This window comes from Sorex fumeus, unplaced genomic scaffold (assembly GCF_029834395.1).
Source record: "Sorex fumeus unplaced genomic scaffold, SorFum_2.1 ptg000028l, whole genome shotgun sequence".
In the NCBI taxonomy this organism is placed as follows: Eukaryota; Metazoa; Chordata; class Mammalia; order Eulipotyphla; family Soricidae; genus Sorex; species Sorex fumeus.
Genome location: NW_026606085.1, coordinates 4,256,181 through 4,277,044, shown reverse-complemented (window position 1 = coordinate 4,277,044; position 20,864 = coordinate 4,256,181). Strand labels below are relative to the sequence as shown.

The window sequence follows — 20,864 nt, the reverse complement described above, 5'->3', positions numbered from 1 at the left end:
CCTGAGTGCAGACCTAGGTAGGAGTCAGACCTGACCACTGCCAAGTGTAGCCCAAAATACCAACAATTTCAAAAATATATATATATATTTTTACATTCATTTAAATAACTTTTTTGCGGGATTTGAACCACACCCCAGTGCTCAAGGCCTACTCCTGGCCCTGTGCTTAGAGATCATAGCTGGCAGTGCTCTGGAATATAATGGCCAGGGGTCAAACTCAGGCCTCCTTCATGCAAAGCATGCTCTCATTAAATGATGCAGTTATTTTTTCAAAAAAAAATTTATTTCAAAAATAAAAGTTTTTTTTAAAAAAATGTATTCATAAATGCTGAAATAAAATGGAAACTACCCAAAGGTATATTAACTGACAAAAAGATAAATAAAATATGGTATATCTATAGATTGAAAAAAAGTTAGGAATGAAAATGAAGAGTAATAGGAACATGGGAAACACGTGAAATATTTTCTTGTGAAATATGTTATATGAAAGTCATTCATAAGACTACATCATATATAATCCCATCATATGAAATGTTCCAAATAGATGCCCAGAGAGACAGAAAGTAGATTAGTACTTATCTAATGCCAAAGGGTATCTGGATATTAATGATTGGTTAAGTAAGCATAGGCCCCAAGAGTTTCCATTCAATACCTGTAAAAAATCATCATGAACAACTTTGTGAACCACAGTGTTTAAATAAAGTGTAGAGGGAGAAAAAAAATTTTACATGTGAAGGCCTTGCCTATTTCAATGTAAACTCCAAAATGTATTACCACAAAATTTCTTTTTAAGCTTACTAATGACAGGTAAGTCATGATTGTCACCATAATGAGATTCAAATATAAAAAAATTTAATGCAATATATCTTAAATTCCAGAGTTGAAAACTTACTTATGTAAATAAGAATAGGCATTTTATTATATTGTATTAAATGGTTTTAATTTTCTTATTTACATAGCGGAAAATCCATATGACAATCACAAACTGGCTTTCACTGATTTATTTTCTGAGCATTCTATTTGCCGTTTCTTTAAGATTTGATGAAGTAAGCAATATAAAGTAAATTTGTTATTTGACTAAGGGAGCAGTTTGGAGTTGGGGGGAAACTGGGGACAGTGGTGAAGGGAAGGTCACACTGGTGGTGTTGGAACACTGAATGCCTGAAACAACTGTATTATGAATAACTTTGTAAATCACAGAGTTTTTTCTTTTCTTTTTTTTTTTAATTTTTGGGTCACACCCGGCGATGCTCAGGGGTTACTCCTGGCTCTGCACTCAGGAATTACTCGTGGCTCTGCACTCAGGAACTACTCCTGGTGCTCGGGGATGCTAGGAATCGAACCTGGGTCGGCCACGTGCAAGGCAAATGCCCTACCCTCTGTGCTATCGGTCTAGCCACAGTCACAGTGTTTTTATAAAAATAAATATTAAAAAATATGAGTTTCCATCTAAGGGGCTGGAGAGATAGTACAGTGGGTAAAACTCTTGCCTTGTATGTGGTCAACTTGGGTATGATCCCAGGTACCACATGGTCCCCCAAACCAAGCCACAAGTAAGCCCTGAGTATTGTTGAGTGGAGCCCAGAAGAATCAAAACAAAATAAATAAATAAATAAATAAATAAAAGAGTTTTGGGTCCAAATAGAAGAGGCAGAAGAGATATAATTAATCTTTTTTATGGGGCAGAATCGGGGACCTAGTGGGCAGTCTTGGACCATACCTGGTGTTCTGGGACCATGAAATCTGGGGAATGAACCAGGGTCAGCTGTGTGCCAGAGAAGTGCCTTAAGCCCAGCATTATCTTTTCAACCCATAGGTAATAATAATCTTGACAGAAGACTAAGATATACATACAGTTAAGAGCAAAATAGTGTATATTTTTTAGAGTGGGGGAGTACTATGTAGCATTGCATCGACTGATTCTTCACAGTCCAGAGTAGTCGTCAGCTTTGTAAGCCTCGACATTTAATTTTGCTGGTTAAGTCACTTCCTCAAGTTTCTGTTTATTTATTTACTGTTTTGGGGTCCACACCCATCTATGCTCAGGGCTTACTCCTGACTCTACTCTCAAGGATCACTTTTTTTTTCCCCTGCTTTTTGAGTCACACCCAGCGATGCACGGGCTGGCTCATGCACTCAGGAATTACTTCTGGCAGTGCTCAGGGGACCATATGGGATGCTGGGAATTGAACCCAGGTCCACCACATGCAAGGCAAATGCCCTATCCACTGTGCTATCGCTCCAGCCCCCTCAGGGATCACTCTTGGCAGGGCTCAGGGAACCAAAGTGGATGCTGGGGCTCTAAACTGGGTAGGCCACATGCAAGGCTAATGCTCTACCTGCTGTGCTATCTCTCTTGTCCAGCTTCTTTATCTTTTGGAGTGAAAGGATTAGTGCTCAGGGACCATATGTTGTGCAGGGATTGAGCCAGGATCGCCTACATGCAAGTCAAACACCTTAAACTCTGTAGTATCTATCCAGCCCAAACTTATAGCACATAAATTGTTATCTATTTATTTGATTACTTTACTAATATTTTCTTCATTAGAATACATCCTGTTTAAGGACAGGAGCTACTGTTTTGTTCACTCTTATATCCACTAGAACTGTGCTTGGAAAGTATTTGGAACACTCATTCTTATAAAAGCGTCACAATAAATGAAGATTTACTGTTTGCAGAAATGACGCCGGGACCCACCATGGCCATCCCCACAGTGGTTGTGGGCTGCTATGTGTCATTACTGGGACAGGGATATGCAGCTCTGTGGACTGAACATGCTTACCATGTATTCTAACCCTTGAGCTACCCCCTGCCCTGTGTTTTTCTTTCAAGTATTGCCGTCATAAAAAGGGCCCTGAAAGATGGTAGCATTATTCAAGAATGAATTCAGCATGTATTATAACTATGATAAAAAAAAAAAAACATAATGTCACAGGGGAGAAATAGTACAGTGGGTAGGGCACTTTTCTTCTTTTCTTGCACACAGCTAACCCAGGTTCCATCCCCAGCATCCCATATGGTCCTCCAAGCTTGCCAGGAGTGATTCCTGAGTGCAGAGCTAGCAGTAAACCCTGAACACCACTAGGTGTGCCCTCCCCCCCCATAAACAACAAAAGTCACAAATAGCATTCACATTTATTTTTATTACCATTATTTTATTGTTCCTGGGTGACACCCAGCACTGCACATGGCTTACTTCTGGCTCTCTGCTCAGGGGTCACTCCTGAAGGTACACAGGGAACCATATGCAAAGCTGGCATTTTTAAACCATGGTCAGCCACACGCAAGCAAGTAAATCTCTGTACTATTTTTAAGACCCAATAATTAATTTTTGTTGTTTTGGGGCCATACCCAGCAATGCTCAGGGTCTACTCTTAGATCTGCACCCAGAAATCATTCCTGGAAGTGCTCAGGATACCATCTGGGATGGTCTCCTGAGGGAGGCCATCTGGGTTGGGGATCAAATCTGGATTGACCTCATGCAAGGCAAGTGCTTTACTCACTGCACTCTCTCTGACCCCAAGAATTAATATTTTAAATCATACGAACTTCTGGATATTTGTTGTTATTGTTGTTGTTGTTGTTGTTGTTGTTATTGGGCTGGAGTGATAGCACAGCGGGTAGGGCGTTTGCCTTGCACACAGCCAACATGGCTGACCAGAGTTCGATTCCTCTGCCCCTCTCGGAGAGCCCGGCAAGCTACGGAGAGTATCTCGCCCACACGGCAGAGCCTGGCAAGCTGCCCGTGACGTATTCGATATGTCAAACACAGTAACAATTGTCACAATGGAGACATTACTGGGCCCACTCGAGCAAATCGATGAACAATGGGAGGACAGTGACAGTGACCATTGTTGTTATTGTTGTTGTTGTGGGGGCACATCAGCAGTAGTGGGCTCCCAGGACCTTACATATGAAAGTTATGTGATCTTAGCCGTCTCCAAAAAATTGGACCCCAGAGCAGTTATTTATTTTGTGGGGAGGTCATACCTGGTGATGCTCTTGGGCTGTTCCTGGCTCTGTGCTCATGGACCATTTGCAGTGTTAGGAATTAAACCATGGTTGATCACATGGTTGATCTCAGGAGACCTCAGTCAATCCCTACCACTGTAGAATCCCCTAAGCACCATCAGGAGCCATTCCTGGGTATCACCAGGTGTGGCTCAAACACCAAAAAGTGGAAACCCAAGCACAAAAAGTTTCTAAGTCTACCACTTATATAATCTGACTCCATTAATTTTGATAGAACAAAGATACTTATAACATGTTTCTTGGGCCTTTGCATAAGTATTTTTTTTTTTGGCTTTTTGGGTCACACCCGGCAATGCACAGGGGTTACTCCTGGCTCTTCACTCAGGAATTACTCCTGGCGGTTCTTGGGGGACCATATGGGATGCTGGGAATCAAACCTGGGTCAGGCACGTGCAAGGCAAATGCCCTACCCGCTGTACTATCGCTCCAGTCCCTCATCTCTCCATTTTTTATATAAGAAAATTTAAGTGGGGAGATAAAAGTCAAGGAGCAATGAAGATAAGGAAAGTAGCTGTGCTAATTTCATGACTAGTACCATATACACTTATTTCGTAGCTGGTACCATATGTGACTAGTACATACACACATAGCATAGCCCATTTTGTCTCCAGTTGTAAAACAAGTCTGTCTGCCTCCATTCTAAAAGACTCCTTGGTGGGGTTCTCAAAGACAGAAAGATGGTTCAATGGACAGACTACCTGCTCTGTGGTCAGGAGACCTCAGTCAATCCCTAGCACTGTAGAATCCCCTAAGCACCATCAGGAGTCATTCCTGGGTATCACCAGGTGTGGCTCAAACACCCAAAAGTAGAAACCCAAGCACAAAAAGTTTCTAAGTCTACAACTGTACCTCATGTGTTTCACTAATAATAATAATAAAAAAAAAACACCAAATGGTAAAGACATTTAAAAAAAATCCTGGAATATTAATGATCATGGATAAGAAAGCCCTTAAAAAATTGTTGAAAAGGAGCCAGAGATTTAATACAGAGGGTAGGATACCTGCCTTGTACACTGCCCACCTGGATTCAATCCTTGGCACCCCATAATGGCCCCATAATCACCACTGAGTGTGGCTCCCACATAAAACAAAACTAAGTTTTTTGAGTTCCCAAAGGAGCAGTATATTCATAACTAGACCTTGAAAAAAATACAATGCCTAAAAGGAGAGACCAGACAGAGACAGAGAGACAGAGAGAGAAGAGTGCCTGCCAAAGAGGCAGGCGGGGGTGAGGAGTGGTGATGAGAAGGAAGCTGGGGACACTGGTGGTGGGAAATATACACTAGTGGAGGGATGGGTGTTGGAATACTGTACGACTGAAATCCAATCATAAATGGCATTGCAATGCTCTAAAATAATAAAAAGAAAAATGGGTGGAATTGGGAGGAAAGGTGGAATTATAAACAGAGAACATTCCAGACAATTGAGAATAGTGGGCACAAAAGGGTAGAGAAAAGTAGGTGGAGTGAATCTGCTATCAATCCCTTGTACTGCATGGACTCCTAAGTACAGAGCCAGGAATAGTCTCACATTTTTCAGGGTGTGGCCTCCAAAAAAAATGATGGAACCAAAGGATAGCTCAAAGGACTGAGCACATAATTTGCATGATGAGGACCCAGGTTTGGTACTTGCACTGCATGTTCCTTTGAGCAAGAACAGGAGCAACCTCTGAGCACAGGGCTGGGAGTAGCCCTTAAGTATCACTAGATAGGACCCAAAAACCCTGCCCTTGGCCCAAAAATCGTTGTCAGCAGTTGAGGAGAGGGTAGGTATTGCTTTCTTTGTTTGTGTTTCTCAATCTATGCTCGAGAGACCTGGAAATTTCTGTCCTGAAGTTTTGTTTGTTTGTTTTTGCAGGGGGTGGGGTGGGGTGGAGGTGGGATTGGACTACACTGGTGCTGTGCAGGGCTTACTCCTGGCAATGCTCAGGGAACCATATGCGCATATTGATCAAAATAAACAGGTAGAGTTCAAGAGAATTTTTAGGGCAGTGCAACAATTCTATCTGATACTAAAATGGTATGTGTCATTGTACGTCTGTCAACCCCACTGAATGTATAATACCAAGAATGAACCCTAATGTAATGTGTAGACTCCGGGTGATATATTGAGTCAATGTAGACTCACCAACTGTCCCACTTTAATGGAGGATGTTGATAATGAGGGAGACTATGCAGGTATGGGGAAATCTCTCTGCTTTCTGTTTTGCTGTAAGCAAAATACTGCTGTTTGGCTGGAAAGATTTTATTTAGGGTGGGATGAAGTAATGGGACTGGATAGGTTGGTTACATCTAGATCTTTAATCCATTTTTGTTGGGGGGTAAGGATTTAGTCCACCTAGCTATGTTCAGCGCTTTCACCTGGGTGTGTGCTTTATTTATAAATTTAGAGCGGGAGCTATAGCCCTGCGGTAGGGCTTAGGGATTTTGCCTTGTGCGCAGCTGGCCTGGCCCAGCCGGGTTCGATTCCTCCGCCCCTCTCAAAGAGCCCGGCAAGCTACCAAGAGTATCTCGCCCCCACGGGAAATCCTGGCAAGCTACCCGTGACGTATTCAATATGCCAAACACAGTAACAAGAAGTCTCATGATGGAGACGTTACTGGGACTGCTCGAGCAAATCAATGAACAATGGAGGACAGTGCTACAGTGCTACGTCTATGTTCATGGCTTTCACCTGGGTGTGTACTTTATTTATAAATCTTTTTCTGTGGTGTTAGGGACCTAGCTTTAAATTTTACAGGAGTTTTTTTTTTTTTTTTTTAGTTTACATGTCATATCCAACTGTGCTCAGGGTTTACTCTTACTCCTCGCTCTGTGCTCAGAGGTCACTCCTGGCAAGCCTCAGGGAACCATACGGCATGACAGGGTTTGAACCCAGGTCAGCCATGTGCAAGGCAAGCACCCTACTCACTGTACTATCTCTCTAGCCCTTTAATTGACCTGAAAAAAATTTTTTTTTGGTTTTTGGGCCACACTTGGTAGTACTCAGGGATAACTCCTGGCTCTGCACTCAGGATTTCTCCTAGTAGGACTCAGAGGACCATGTGTGGTGCCTAGGATCAAATCTGGGTCAGCCATGACAAGACAAGCATTATTTCCACTGTACTATCACTCTGGCCCTTATTTTTGTGTATTGATTTTATAATTAGCCTCCTTGCTGTACTGTTGTTTCTAATAGATTTTTGAGAATTTTAGAATTTTCTATATATGCTCTCTCTATATATATATATCATCTACAAATAATGATTATATCAAATCTTTGTATCCCTTTTATTTTCATATTTTTCTTTATTAATAATAATATAAATTCATTGTGGAGCTTGAGAAATGGTATAGTGGGTAGGGCGCTTGCCTTGCAAGCGGTCAACCTGGGTTTGATCTCTGATATCCCACCAGGTCTCCTGAGTACTGCTAGAAGTAATTCCTGAGTGCAGAACCAGGAGTAACTCCTGAGCATCACTGGGTGTGGCCCCAAACAAAAACAAAAAATAAAAAATCCATTGTGAAAAAGTTTGAAAACATTTAGAAAAAAAGGTAACCATAACCCACTATTCAAAAACAATTGCCTTTTTTTCCTCACAATATTTTCCTTCAACCCTTTTCTTGCCTTTTTTTTTTAATGTTGAAGCACAACTTAGGAGACAAAGAGATAGAATAGTTGATAAGGTGCTTACTTTGATGCAGCGGACCCAAATTCAATTTCTAGTATTCTGTGGCCCCCAGAGCCCTACCCTCGTGATGAGTCAAGAGTAAGTCCTAAACACTGCCAAGTGTGGTCCAAACCCACACCCAGTAAACAAAAGCAATTTATTCCATTATACGCAATATAAGTCATGGAGTCATGGGCCTGCTGGTGAAACTGGTCACTCAGTATAAAGATGGTATCAAACTGATTATCAACTCCTAAGAAAAGAGCAACTTTTCCCCCAAAATTAATTAATTATTTAAAAAAATTTATAAAGTAGTTCATATTATTTGATTACATTTAATACTCAAACACCAATCCCACCACCATTACACCTTCCCACCACCATATTTCGGGTGTTTCCATCCTGAACCCCAATCCCTGCCCCAAAGCAGAACCAAAATAATATATTTTTTATTGTTTGCTATGAAAAACCGCTGAAAATGCTACAAAAAAGTATCCTTAGAGAAAAGAGTGTGAAAATTGTTGTATTTCACCTGGGGGTCATTAAGCCCTTCTATAAGAGATCACTAACATGTTGTTAAAGCTTGAGCCTTGTGTGCTTTTTATATGTGCATCTGTAAAAAAAATAGTATATTTCCCTCTAAGATTGGTTGCCTCCTACTTTGAACCATATCAAATGTGGTGCGGTAATCTTGGAGTATGGATAGGGTGTGTGGTTTGAAGTATTACACAGCCACAAATGTGGCCATGCAGTTCAGTAATAGATTCAACTTGTGGGTGATGCTCTGCCTGAGTGTGTGGAGAGTGGCCATGGGCATGGTGGCGACTGGGTTCTGGAGGTTTTCGCCTGCCGGAATCCAGAATTAATTTTATTTTAAAAACAAATACAAGGACTGGAGTAATAGCACAGCAGGTAGGACTTAGGGCATTTGCCTTGCATATGTTGATCTGGGTGGGTTCGATTCCCAGAACCCCATATGGCCCCCCAAGCACCGCCGGGAGTAATTCCTGAGTGCATAAACCAGGAGTAACCTCTGTGCGCTGCTGGGTGTGACCCAAAAAGAAAAAAACAAACAAACAAACCAAATACAAGGGGCTGGAATGATAGAAACTGTTTGTTTTTATTTTGGGTCCACACTATGTGGTGATCAGGGTTTACTCCTGGCTCTGTGCTGAGAGATCACTCTTGGTGAGGGTTGGGGGACCATATGGAGTGTGAGGGGCATTGAATCCAGGTCAGCCAAGTGCAAGGCAAGCACCCTACCCGCTATACTATTTCTCCAGTCCAGCGGTTCAAAGTTTAAAAATTTTTTTTTCAAAGAGGAAGAAGGAATAATATGGAAACAGCTCAAGAAATACACTAACAGCTACCGGTCCAATAGTACAGTGGGTAGGGTGACTGCCTTGCATGCAGCCAAGCAAAATTTGATCCATGGGGTCTCACAGGGTTCCTTGAAGCACTAGGAGTAATTCCTAAGTGCAGAGACAGGAGTAAGCCCTGAACACAATTGCTGTGGCCTTTCCCTGCCTAACTTTGGCTTAGTCACTTATCCTCTCTGGGCTTGTCCCTGAAACTAGAGAAATAGATACTTTGTAGAAAGTTTCTCCAGATTTAAAGCTATACAGCCTATCTGCTCAGGTCTCCAAAGGCCTGACTCAAAGGCTGGAGTGCTAGGTGGAAGGGACAGTGTCACACAAAAGAGGCCCAGCTTGATCCCCAGCTCAGCATAGTTCCCTGAGAATTATCAGGTATGAATGAAATGTATGACTCAAGCCTATGTACTCACACCTCCAATAGCCTGCTAGCATTATCTTCTTGGGTATTTCAAATAAGCCCCTAATCAAGCCCCTCACTATGTTATTCTTCCTGGGCTTCTCATTAAAATAAGTGGAATTGGGCTTGGGATGTGGCTCAATGGTAGAGCACATGCCTCAGTGTGTCAGGCCCTTGGGACTATAGTGATAATATGATGATGGGTCGGGCACTTGTCTTGCATGCAACTGACCCGGGTTCTATTTCCAGTATCACAGAAGGTTCCCTAAGCACCATCAGGATTAATTCCTGAGTGCAGAGAATTAATTAATTAATTAGAGTAAACCCCGAGCACCTCGGGTGTGGTCCCTCCCAAACCCCAGACAAAAATATGCGAGGCCCTGTATTCCATCCCCTGTACGATAAAAATAACAACAACAACAATCACAGTCACAATCACAAAGCATCCTGTTAATCGTCGACTGCCTCGAGCAGGCCCCAGTAACGTCTCCTTCATCCTAGCCCTGAGATTATATTCAAGGCTCTTTAGGAGAATGAGACCCATCATTGTTACTGGTATGTGGCATATTGGGTATGACACAGGGAGTTTGCCAGACTCTGCCGTGTGGGCACGCTACATTCGGTAGCCTGCCAGTTTGTCCAAATAGTAAGAAACAGAGTGATGGCACAGCAGGTAGAGTGCTTGCCTTGCATGCAGCTAACCCAGATTCAATTACTGGCACCCCATATGTTTTCCCAAGTCCCACCAGGAATGATTCCTGAATGCAGAGCCAGGAGTAAGCCCTGAGCACTTTTGGTGTGACAAAAATAAAATAAAATGTGAAAGAAAAGATACAGGGGCTGGAGAGATAGCACAGCAGGTAGGGCGTTTGTCTTGCACGCGGCCGACACGAGTTCGATTCCCAGCATCCCATATGGTCCCCTGAGCACCGCCAGGAGTAACTCCTGAGTGCAGAGCCATGAGTAACCCCTGTGCATCGCCAGGTGTGACACCAAAAAAGCAAAAAAAAAAAAAAGATACAGAATGAGATATATAACTATATATCTTACCTTAAAAAATTCATTCCCAGGGCCAGAGGAATAATACAGCAGGTAGGGTGCTTATGTTTCACAAGGCTAACCAGTTTGATCCCTGACTTCCTGTATGGTCTCCCTACCTCATCAGGAATGATTTGAGTGCAGAGCCAGGGGTAACCGCTGAGCACCACAGGATGTGGCTCTTTACGAAACAAAAAAACTGGATGCCCAGGGCAGGAATTACAGTATAGGGGTAAGGAGCTTGCCTTATATGTGGTCAACCCTGGCACTGCATATGGTCCTCCAAGTACTACCTGACGTCACTCCTGAGCACAGAACCAGAGTAACAGCCTCGGAGTACCACTGGGGGTATGCCCTTTAAAAAAAAAAATGGTTGCTCACATCTCCTCCAGCTTCCCACCTTCACATTCTTGTGCACGTCTCTATTTATTTATTTATTTGCATTTTGGGTCACACCCAGCGATACACAGGGGTTATTCCTGGCTTTGCACTCAGGAATTACTCCTGGTGGTGCTCGGGGGACCATTGGGATGCTGGGAATCAAACCCTGGTTGGGCGTGTGCAAGGCAAACACCCTACCCACTGTACTATCGCTCCAGCCCTGCATGTCTTCTTTTAAATCCGCAAAAAAGAGCCAGATAGATAGTACAGTTGCTTGGCATGCTGCAGACTCTGTTCTATCCCTGATACTACATGATCTCCTAAGCACAGAGCAGGCATGGCCTCCTAGTGCAACCCAGAATCCTTTTTTTTTTCCTACTGTCGTTGCTGTTATTAGTTTGTTTTTTTGTCCACACCTGGCATTGCCTGGGGGTTACTTCTGGTTCTGACTCAGGAATTACTCCTGGCGGTATTCATGGGACCATATAGGATCCCAGGGATTGAACGTGGGATGGCCATGTGCAAGGTAAACACCCTACTTGCTATATTATGTCTCTGACCTCAAATTTTAGAAAATATGGATTGTTTTTATTTTGGGGTAACACCCGGCAGTGCTCAGGGCTCTGCACTCAGGGATCACTCCTGGGGGCTGGGGGAACCATATCAGGTGCCAGTCGGCTACATGTGAAGTAAGTGTCCTACCCACTGTACTATCTCTCCCCCCTCCCTGTTTTATTTTTCAAAAGTGGGCAAACTCTCAGGATTATCTTGGGAGTAAAGGACTTGCCTTGCAAGGCCAAGTTCTGCCTCAGGCATCATTCCACATGCCCAAGTTTGATCGCAGTGACCCAGCTATTTGGATGTCCAGCACCACCATAAAGCTCAGACACACAAATAACTAAGTGCTCAAGCACTGCCACTAAAGGGTAGGACCCTCAGCCAAGTACATGTGCAAGCACCATAAACAAGCGTGTGTGATCTCCTGTCACGGCAACAATCAAAGGGAGAGGAGAATAACAAACAAAACCCAGTGAGCACAGCAGGAGACAACTTCGTCAGGGTAAGAGAAAATGGAAGGAGAATGACAGAAAAAGGTGGAAGCCTTTCCCGTAGACTACCTGAGGCCAATTTTGTCAGTAGCATTTGAAAAATATTTGGAGTTAGCTTGGGGCTACTCCTACCTTTGCTTTTAGGGGACCATGAACTGCCCGGAATCGAAACTGGATTTCCTTCACGCAGCGTATGCACTCAGTCTGTTTGTTAAGCACCATAAAATGTGAAAAAAAAAAAATGTGAAAGAAAAGATACAGGGACTGGAGAGATAGCACAGCGGGTAGGGCATTTGCCTTGCACGCAGCCGACACGAGTTCGATTCCCAGCATCCCATATGGTCCCCTGAGCACCGCCAGGAGTAACTCCTGAGTGCAGAGCCATGAGTAACCCCTGTGCATCGCCAGGTGTGACACCAAAAAAAAGCAAAAAAAAAAAAAAAAAAGAAAAGATACAGAATGAGATATATAACTATACATATAGTTATATACAGGGCTCTACATTAGTTGCATCTTCTAATGGCATCTGCCAATTTTTTACTTTGTTTTTTGGCCACACCTGGTGGTGCTCAGGGCTTGCTTCTGGTTCTGTGCTTATGGATCACTCCTGGCAGGACTTGAGGGATCATATGGGGTCCTAGGGATCAAACCCTGGGTCAGCCACATGCAAGGCACACGCCCTATCTACTGTATCCGGACACACAGTACATAATTTGTCTTTGATTCTTGCCTGTTGTTGACCATGGATACCACAGTGCTTCTAGTGCTCCTAGCACTGCTAGTTGCCTATTTTAATCTCACTGCAACAGGACTTAGCCCTCCCTTTCCATGAGCTTCTCTCTCTCTCTCTGTCTCTCTCTCTCTCTCTCCTCCCCTCTCTCTCTTCTCTCTTTCCTCTCTTTCTCTCCTCTCTCTCGGTGGAGGGTGGGACTGAACCAGGGTCAGAACCCAGAGTGAGCGCCCTACACGCTGCACTCTCTCTCCAGCCCTCTTCTCTTTTCCCGCATTCTGCCCAATGCCTGGGTGCGATAAAAAAGTAGCCCGTGGAAAGCCTGAAAAAGCGGAACTGGCCGCATCCAGGAGAGCTGCCGGCAGAGGGCGCGCCGGGCTCGTAATTGGCGGCTGGCGGAAGGGAGAACTGCGCTGGCTTGCTTCGGAGGAACGCGGGTCCCGGGGAGGCGCACGTGGGCTGAGCGAAGCGCGCGAACACGTGTGCTGCTCCGGGCGCGCCGGCCCAACTAAAAATACGCGCTGTCTGGAGCAGCCGCGTCCTCGCCAGGTCAGAGAGGCGGCCATCAGGACGAGCGGCTCTGGAGCCTCCGTTCTCTAGGGCCTGGTTTCCCGGCTTCCGAGGAAGCTTTCTTATCAATGTTCTGGGGACTACTGAAGTCACTGTTACGCCAGGCACTATCCAGGCGCAAAGCACAAGGTCTACGCTTAGAGCTGTGAAGTTTATAGTCCAGGGATGGGGTTAATGTCACGAGAGGCTGGAGAGATAGTACAGCCAGTAGGCGCTTACTTTAAATGCAGCTGATCTGGGTTTGATCCCCTTCACCACTCTTGGCCCTCCAAATCCTGACAGGAGTGATGCTTGAGCACAGAGCCAGGATAAAACCTGAATACTGGGTACGTTCCGGTCTCCTCACCCCAAACAAACAAACAAACAAACAAAAAACAACCATGCCTTGAATAAAGGGTGGCTTGATAATGACTAATATGTAATCTGATCCTACAAACCACCTGAGAGACCTGAAGGATACGGTGGGAGGGTATGGAGAGTATGTTCTAGGCAAAGAAAAATACCTGGCAAATGGATTGAGTTGGAAGAGCCTGGTGAGTTGAAGAAAAGAGGGGACAGGGAAAGAGGGCAGGGAGCTAGGGGCTGCTGAGAGTACAGCAGGTTTAGTACAGCAGGTAAGGTGCTTGCCTTGCACACAGGCCTCCGGTGTTCATTCCCAGTTCTCCATAATGCACCTTAAGCACTAGGGACCTTATTTTCCAGACATGGTGGGCCCTGAAGTGAACGGTGACAGACGTCACGATGAACTTGTGGTGAGGGTGGAATTATTTAGGACTGTAAAGCAATTGCTTAGCCCTTCAGAAGACCAAGAATGAATACCTGGACTAGAGTGCTGCATGCATGGATGAACGTATTTATCAAAACTCAGTAATGAGTTGTGCGTTTGGTTTATATATCGATTTTTACCTCGAAACATGCAAAACATGCAAGATAAAAGTTGGGAAAACACTTTTAAGAGTGACCGTGGGCTGAAAAAAAAAAAGTTATGCTGAACTTTCTAGCCTACCCAGCAATGGGTGGGCCGGGGGGACCTTCTTTAGAGAGAGGATGGAACAGGTTGGGAAAAGGCGGCAAGGACGGTCGCGAAGGTGCAGGTGAGTGGTAAAGCTCATAGCCAGAACAGGGGCTGCTCCAGCCCCCGACCTGGTCGTCTGGGGCAACTCCACAGCTGCGCCCCACGCCCCGCCCATCGTGTGCGGATCAGGTGGCGGTTGGGGCGCGACCAGCCCGTTTGATTTCCCGCGGCCGGTGGAAAGGGGCGGGGGAGGGGAAAAGAAGCCAGCCAATGAGTTGGGCTAGGGGCGGTCACGTGATGGGCCCGGGGCGGGGCTCAGGTGTATTTACGGGGCAGCAGGCCGCGGCTCGGGCTCCGCTCGAAGCCCGGGAGGCGGGGCCGGCGTCCGGGCCTGGGGCCTGGTTCCCTGGGATTGGCCTTTGGCCGGGGGGCGGGGCTCGCTCGCGCCGCTGCTGCGAACCGCGATTGGCCTCGGCTCGGGCCCGCTGCAGGCTTGAGGGCGCGGCTCGGGGCGCGAGGACCGAGCGGCCAGGAGGGCTCGCGAGCCGGGGGGAGGGGCCGGGGCGGTGGCGGCGGCGGCGGAGGAGGTGGCGGCGGGGGCCGGTACTGGACCCGGCGGGATGAGCGAGGCGGAGGCGGCAGCGGTGGCGACAGCAGCCCCCGCGGCGACGGTGCCCGCGACGGCTGCTGGGGTGGTAGCGGTGGTGGTACCAGTGCCCGCTGGGGAGCCACAGAAAGCAGGCAGCGGGGCGGTCGGCGGCGGGGTCGGGGCCGTCTCAGGCCCCGCTGCAGGGACCCCCTCAGCTCCGGGCCCCCGCACCCCCGGCAACCCAGCGACAGCGGCCTCGGGGACCCCCGCGCCCCCGGCCCGGAGTCAGGCGGACAAGCCGGTGCTGGGTGAGGGGGGTGGCGCGCGCCTGGGCGGCTTTAAGGGGCGGACGGACTGGGGGAGGGGCATCGTGGATTCGGTGGGCTCCGGCAGGAGCTAGGTCGGGCTCTCCCGGGGGCTCAGCAGACCACCTGAGCTGAGGGCTGCAGCAAAAGTAGTTTCCTGGGAGAAAAACTGGTGCCTCCCTGGTAGAAGGGTGTGGGGGGCATGTCCAGCGGCCGGAGGGGGACCCCGCAGGGTCAGGCCACGAGGGCGGGGGAATTGGTTTAGTCCACTCCGTTTAGTACTAAATGAGCCCTGAAGCAGGGGCTAGGGGGACCCTTTTTGGGGGGAGAGCTAGAAAAGGCCTCAGTTAGGACCTGACGGTGGGGATTTGTGGGCCAGGTAAGTATCTGGTTCTAGATGGAGGGCCTGACTTTGTAGGGTCTGAGGCACATGCCTTGGAGTTGGAAAGGCGTTGGTAATCTGAGCACTCTGCACTTGGTGAATCTGGGATAAGGAAGTGTTGAAGCAATTGGGTAAAATCTGCTTAGCTTGGAGTTAAGTTTAATAGCTAATAGAATATTAGATTTTGGAGCGTCTCAGAACTGAGTCCAACACCATCTCTTCCCCCTCCCCATCTTACTGCCCCCACTGCATCTCTGCCTGGCAGCAATCCAGGTCCTGGGCACTGTCAAATGGTTCAACGTCCGGAATGGTTACGGATTCATCAACAGGTATCCAAGAAACCCAGGGAGAGGGTGGAATGGGTGTCTTCCAAACTGGCCTATGGGGCCGGACACCTTCCCCACCTCATCTCTGCCCCTCAGGAGGCACATGGTTACAATACCAGCTGATGCTGATTGAAAGTCACAGCACAGATGGGGGCAAGAATGAAGCCTCTTTCGCAAGCTCAAGGGCAGCAGGGGGTTAATGATCTAGGAACTTGGCATACTTGATTGTGACCCTCCGGGCTTGTCTGTCTCACCTTCTGGTTTAATTTGCCAAGTCCTTGGCGCACAATGTACCTGTGCATCTCTGTGCCTCAGGGCTCCAGGCTGGAATCCTCATTTCCTATTTCAAGCAACACATACAGCACTCTTCATAACTAACCTCCCTTCGGTTCATTTGAGGTTCATTTGAATTCCCCATCTGATGGGACAGGCTGATGGGGGTTGGAGAATGAAGGAGCCAGCTCAGCCAGAGGCGGTCCCAGAGCCTGGTCTCCCCCAGTAGGCCCTGCCCCAACCCTGGCATTCTGCCGAAACCCATTTCTCCTGGGATACCCTAGTTCCCTCTTAGCAGGCTGACCTTTATGCAGATCCAAGTGCTTGAAGATAGATCATTTATTCTAGGGAAGGGTTCCTAATTCTGGAAATAGGACTCCTGAGAGGTTCTAGAGGGAAGTCTCCCAGCCCCTATTAGGGTGGTAGGGTAAATGGGTAAGGCGTGATTAGAATATGGTCTGTCTCCCTTGGTCATTCAGTGTAAGGAGGGCCTGACCCTGGGATTCACCTCCAGGCTGAGGGGAATTTAATTGAATTTTGTGACATTTGGAGCAAATTCTTGGCACACTGTTTCCTTCTCAGACTTGTTCTATACCTCTACTGTCTCCACATTTTCCCTCAACTGTAGAAGGAAAGAGGCAGCGGAATTTTCCAACCATGAGGGGACGGGGGTTGGGAGAGTGGGTATTGGCTCGGGACAGTTACACCTGGCACTACCAGGTTCGTAGGAGCCCCTGGGGTGGAGGGTGGAGTACTCAGCAGGTAGAGAGTTGGCCCAGCTCCTTCAAGGTGCCTTTGCCAGCTCCTTCCCTCAGTCCTTTCCTCATGAAACCCAGTTTTTGTACTGAGGCTTAAGGCACTCTTCTCTCTGCCTCTTCTGGGGGCCTCTGTTGACTCTTGTCTCATCCCTGGGTTCTGTCTACCCCTGAAGTGCTAAGTAGAGCTGGCGAAGTAGGTCCACTGACCACCGGAATGGGCAGCTAGGGAGAACTCAGAGGAGGTGAGGACCTGACAAAGTCCCTGCCTTAACAACCCGTCCTGTTTGCAGGAATGACACCAAGGAGGATGTCTTTGTTCACCAGGTAAGAGCTAGGTTAACTTTCCCAGGGCAAGAACCTCGCCTCTCTCTGAAGGTCTTTGCCATAATCCTTAGACCAGATCTTGTTTCTCCAGCCTTTTCCTTCACAACCAGGAAACCAGCCCCTCCCGGGTTGCCCCAGGTGCCTGTACTAACCAGCCCATTGACCCCACTTGTGTCGGATTGTCTCTAAGAAATGCCTGGGGTGTCTTCTGGGCTTGGCATGTTCACCATCTACTGAAACCTGTCGCAGCTCCAGAAATGAATCACAGGCACTGTTCGGAGGGCAGAGATAGGCTAGAGTGATTTGGGTGCAGTGGTTCTCAAAGTGTGGTCCCTGCACCAGCAGCAACACCTGATGTCCAAATTGCCAGGCCCTGCCCCAGGCTACTGAATCCATCAGGCTTGGGGGAGGGGTCCAGCAGTCTGCTCTAACAAGCTTTCCAGGTGATTCTGATGCTCACCACAATTTGAGAACCACTGCTTTGGTGGAAAGAACTCTCAGTAGGATTGAGGTAAGAAACGCAGTATGTCTTGCCCGCTTTTCAACTTAAGATTACCACTGCTTTTTGTTTTCCTTTCGAATTCGTGTTTCTTGCCTGCCTTTTAAGAATCCCTGAAGGGCAAAGGGAGGAAGGAATGTGGGGACACTAGCAACTGCACCATTGCTGCCCCTGAAGCCCCTAATTCACGGCTTTATCCTGCCACCCCCTCCCACCACTGCCACATTTTCCTACCTTCTCTCTGCTCCATCCTTCGGTCCTAGTCCACAAAATGTTGGAAAGAATGAATTGGGTGGTGGCCCATCAAGGGTGAGAGACTCTCATTTTGCTGTCCTCACCCTTCTGACCTTTCCCCTAACCAGACAGCTATTAAGAGAAACAACCCCAGGAAGTTTCTGCGCAGCGTTGGAGATGGGGAGACTGTGGAGTTTGATGTCGTGGAAGGAGAGAAGGTTTGGGGGCTGTGGAGGGACCTATAGTTGAGGAGACTACTGGGAGGGTGGACTGAAGGTTCTCTCAGGGTTTTGGCCCTCCTAAACCCAGCGTTTCTGCTGGCTGAGCAGCCCAAGCTGTCGGAAACGCTAGCTCACCCAGTCGTTGTCTTTAATACTCTGGCTGCTTCCAGCACCGTCCCACCATCCTAGAGTGTCACCGCCATGCAGTGACAGCTGGGTCTTTCTGTAGTTCACCAAGCACTTCCATGGCTGTCTTTCACATGGACCTTGTCCCCAAGGAAGAGTCTGTCCTCGAGGAAGCCAGACCTCTTTCTCCATCCCTTCCCCACCATCAGTCTTAAATTCAAGGGTCCTGAAGCAATTTCTCCAAGAGGACAAGATGCCAAAGTGGCCCCTTCTTGAAGGGCCAAAACACCACTGACCTCCTGGGGGAGGAGAGGAAGTAGGAGGTAGAGTCACAGAAGGGAAGCTGGCACGAGGGATGATCCCAGCCAGTTTGGGAGCGTGCATCTTCATGGGAAACCTCCTTACTACTTCCTTCCCACCTCCTCTCCAGGGTGCAGAAGCTGCTAATGTAACTGGGCCTGGGGGTGTGCCAGTGAAGGGCAGCCGCTATGCCCCCAACCGACGTAGGTTCCGCCGATTCATCCCCCGGCCTCGCCCAGCTGCCCCACCACCCATGGTGGCAGAGGCCCCCTCAGGCGGGACAGAGCCAGGCAGTGAAGGGGAGCGAGCTGAAGACTCCGGGCAGCGGCCCAGACGCCGGCGCCCACCACCCTTCTTCTACCGAAGGCGCTTTGTGCGAGGCCCTCGGCCCCCCAACCAGCAGCAACCTATAGAGGTGAGGGGAAAAGGAACGTGAGCACAGGTCCTGGGGAAGGAATGGGCGTTGGTAAGGAGTTCGCTGAGGAAGTGGAACTGAGGGCTGGGGAAAGCTGGCTGGACGCCGGGCTCCTGGGCAACTGATGTTCCCCTCCTTATCCGGGCCTTTGTTTGTTCTCAGGGTACTGATGGGGTTGAAACCAAAGAGACAGCTCCATTGGAGGGGGACCAACAGCAGGGAGACGAGCGGGTCCCCCCACCCAGATTCCGGCCCAGGTATCGAAGGTAAGACTCCCTCTCTTAGGATGCTGTCTTCCCCTCATCCTCCACTCTTGGTCCCCAGGAGGAGGAGAGAGGAGAGGACAGGGAGTAGGCGCATTCTAAGAAGATTCTGGAGCACAGTGGGGCTGGGTGGCTGAGGGTCCATTCTCAGGTGCCCAAGGAGCAGTCAGTCCTCCTGGGGCTGAGGAACAGAGGTGACCCCTGTTCCGGTAGAGTCGAAGGTGCTTTGTACCATGCTCCCTGTTTTATTCTGTTCTAGGCCTTTTCGTCCCAGGCCACCCCAGCAGCCTACCACAGAAGGTGGGGATGGTGAGACCAAACCCAGCCAAGGTCCAACTGATGGTTCCCGGCCTGAGCCCCAGCGCCCACGAAACCGCCCCTACTTCCAGCGGCGACGGCAGCAGCCCCCCGGGCCCAGGCAGCCCACAGCCCCAGAGGTGAGCTGAGATAGCTCCTGTGGGGAGGAGACCAGGACACTGGCACCAACTCCCCCGTCTCCTATCTGTCTAGCCACTTCCTCTCACTTCCTGGGTTTTCTCTCCTGCACTGCCCACACCCCAAAGAGCCAGTATAGCTGGACCACCCTGGTAGGCTCAGGAAGCCCCCACAGAGGTGATCAGACTGTCATCCTCTCCAGACACTCCTCTCGGCTCCGCCTGGGGCAATGCCACTAGTTGTGGACATAAATTGGGAGAACTGGTGTGGGGGAGGAACGGAGAGAGAAAAGGTGAGGCTAAGCTGAAGTTGGGGGTTTTAAAAAAATAAGAGGGTCTAATCTGACCACTCTTGTTCTCTCTAGACTTCAGCCCCCATCAACAGTGGGGACCCCCCCACCACCATACTGGAGTGATTCCAACTCAAAGGACACCCAGAGCCACCATCTGGTGAGGGGCTGCTCTGGGGTAGCCCAGGGTGGACTGCCGAGAGGGCCAAGATCAGGTCATGATGAGCTCTCCATGGTGATCTGTTGTCTCTCTCTCTCTCTCCCTCCCTCTCTCTCTCCCTCTCTCTCCTCACAGGTATCGGCCAGTTTTTCCAACTAACCTGTACCCTATCCAGGACTCCCTCCCCCCACGTTCCCACAATTCATGACATCAAAACACCGGCTTTCCCCCTTTTCCGTGAGACTCAGGAGAGCCAAAGCAATAACCGCCTTTTGCTTTTCCCCGCCTCTCCCTTACCAAGGGTTGAAGGAGGGATCCATCCTTGCTCAGAGGCACCAACTCCTGTCCCTAAACAGGCTGAGAAGGAAACAGCCAACTCTTCCCTCTTCCTGGCGGTTTTTCTTTCCCACCCCAGTTTATTTTTGTTTCCCCTCTCCCCCTACCTCTGAAGCCATTTTATGAACTGTCATGTGCCACCTGAGCCTCCAGTAAAAACAAAAACAGGCTTTCCTGCTGTCCTGGTCTCTGCCTTTTTCTGTTCGGAGAACTGCTGGCAACAGACTGGAGCTGGGGGCGGGGTGGTGGGGCGGCGTGGAGCGGGTTGTGCGCAGGCCTGTCCCAGGGTCTGGCCAGCAGCTCCAAAGCAGCATTCAGCTCTGTGAGCTTCACTCTCCAGGCTGTGGGGCAGGGAGCCTACCACCCTGGCAGGAATGTTTTGTAAAGTTCT

General features: G+C 48.4%; 1 protein-coding gene across 3 annotated transcripts; it reads left to right on the top strand.

Moving 5' to 3' along the window:
- The first annotated feature begins 14,755 nt into the window (after positions 1–14,755).
- YBX2 (Y-box binding protein 2) lies at positions 14,756–20,642 on the top strand. 3 transcript variants are annotated; one of them, XM_056115086.1, is made up of 9 exons: positions 14,756–15,135; positions 15,780–15,843; positions 17,162–17,195; positions 18,057–18,146; positions 18,706–18,990; positions 19,153–19,256; positions 19,513–19,690; positions 20,053–20,137; positions 20,273–20,642. In XM_056115086.1, the coding sequence occupies exons 1-8, from the start codon at positions 14,859–14,861 to the stop codon at positions 20,101–20,103; spliced, it is 1,083 nt and encodes a 360-aa protein (XP_055971061.1). In that variant the 5' UTR covers positions 14,756–14,858; the 3' UTR covers positions 20,104–20,137; positions 20,273–20,642. The 3 variants fall into 3 exon arrangements, with proteins under 3 accessions (XP_055971061.1, XP_055971063.1, XP_055971062.1); XM_056115088.1 differs by lacking the exon at positions 18,057–18,146; XM_056115087.1 differs by lacking the exon at positions 20,053–20,137.
- Positions 20,643–20,864: the final 222 nt, after the last annotated feature.

Coding starts and splice junctions, on each gene's coding strand:
- YBX2 (XM_056115086.1), top strand. CDS start 14,859: ATGAGCGAGGCGGAGGCGGCAGCGGTGGCGACAGCAGCCCCCGCGGCG. Junction 15,136..15,779: donor GGCGGACAAGCCGGTGCTGG/GTGAGGGGGGTG, acceptor TCTGCCTGGCAG/CAATCCAGGTCCTGGGCACT. Junction 19,257..19,512: donor TTCCGGCCCAGGTATCGAAG/GTAAGACTCCCT, acceptor ATTCTGTTCTAG/GCCTTTTCGTCCCAGGCCAC.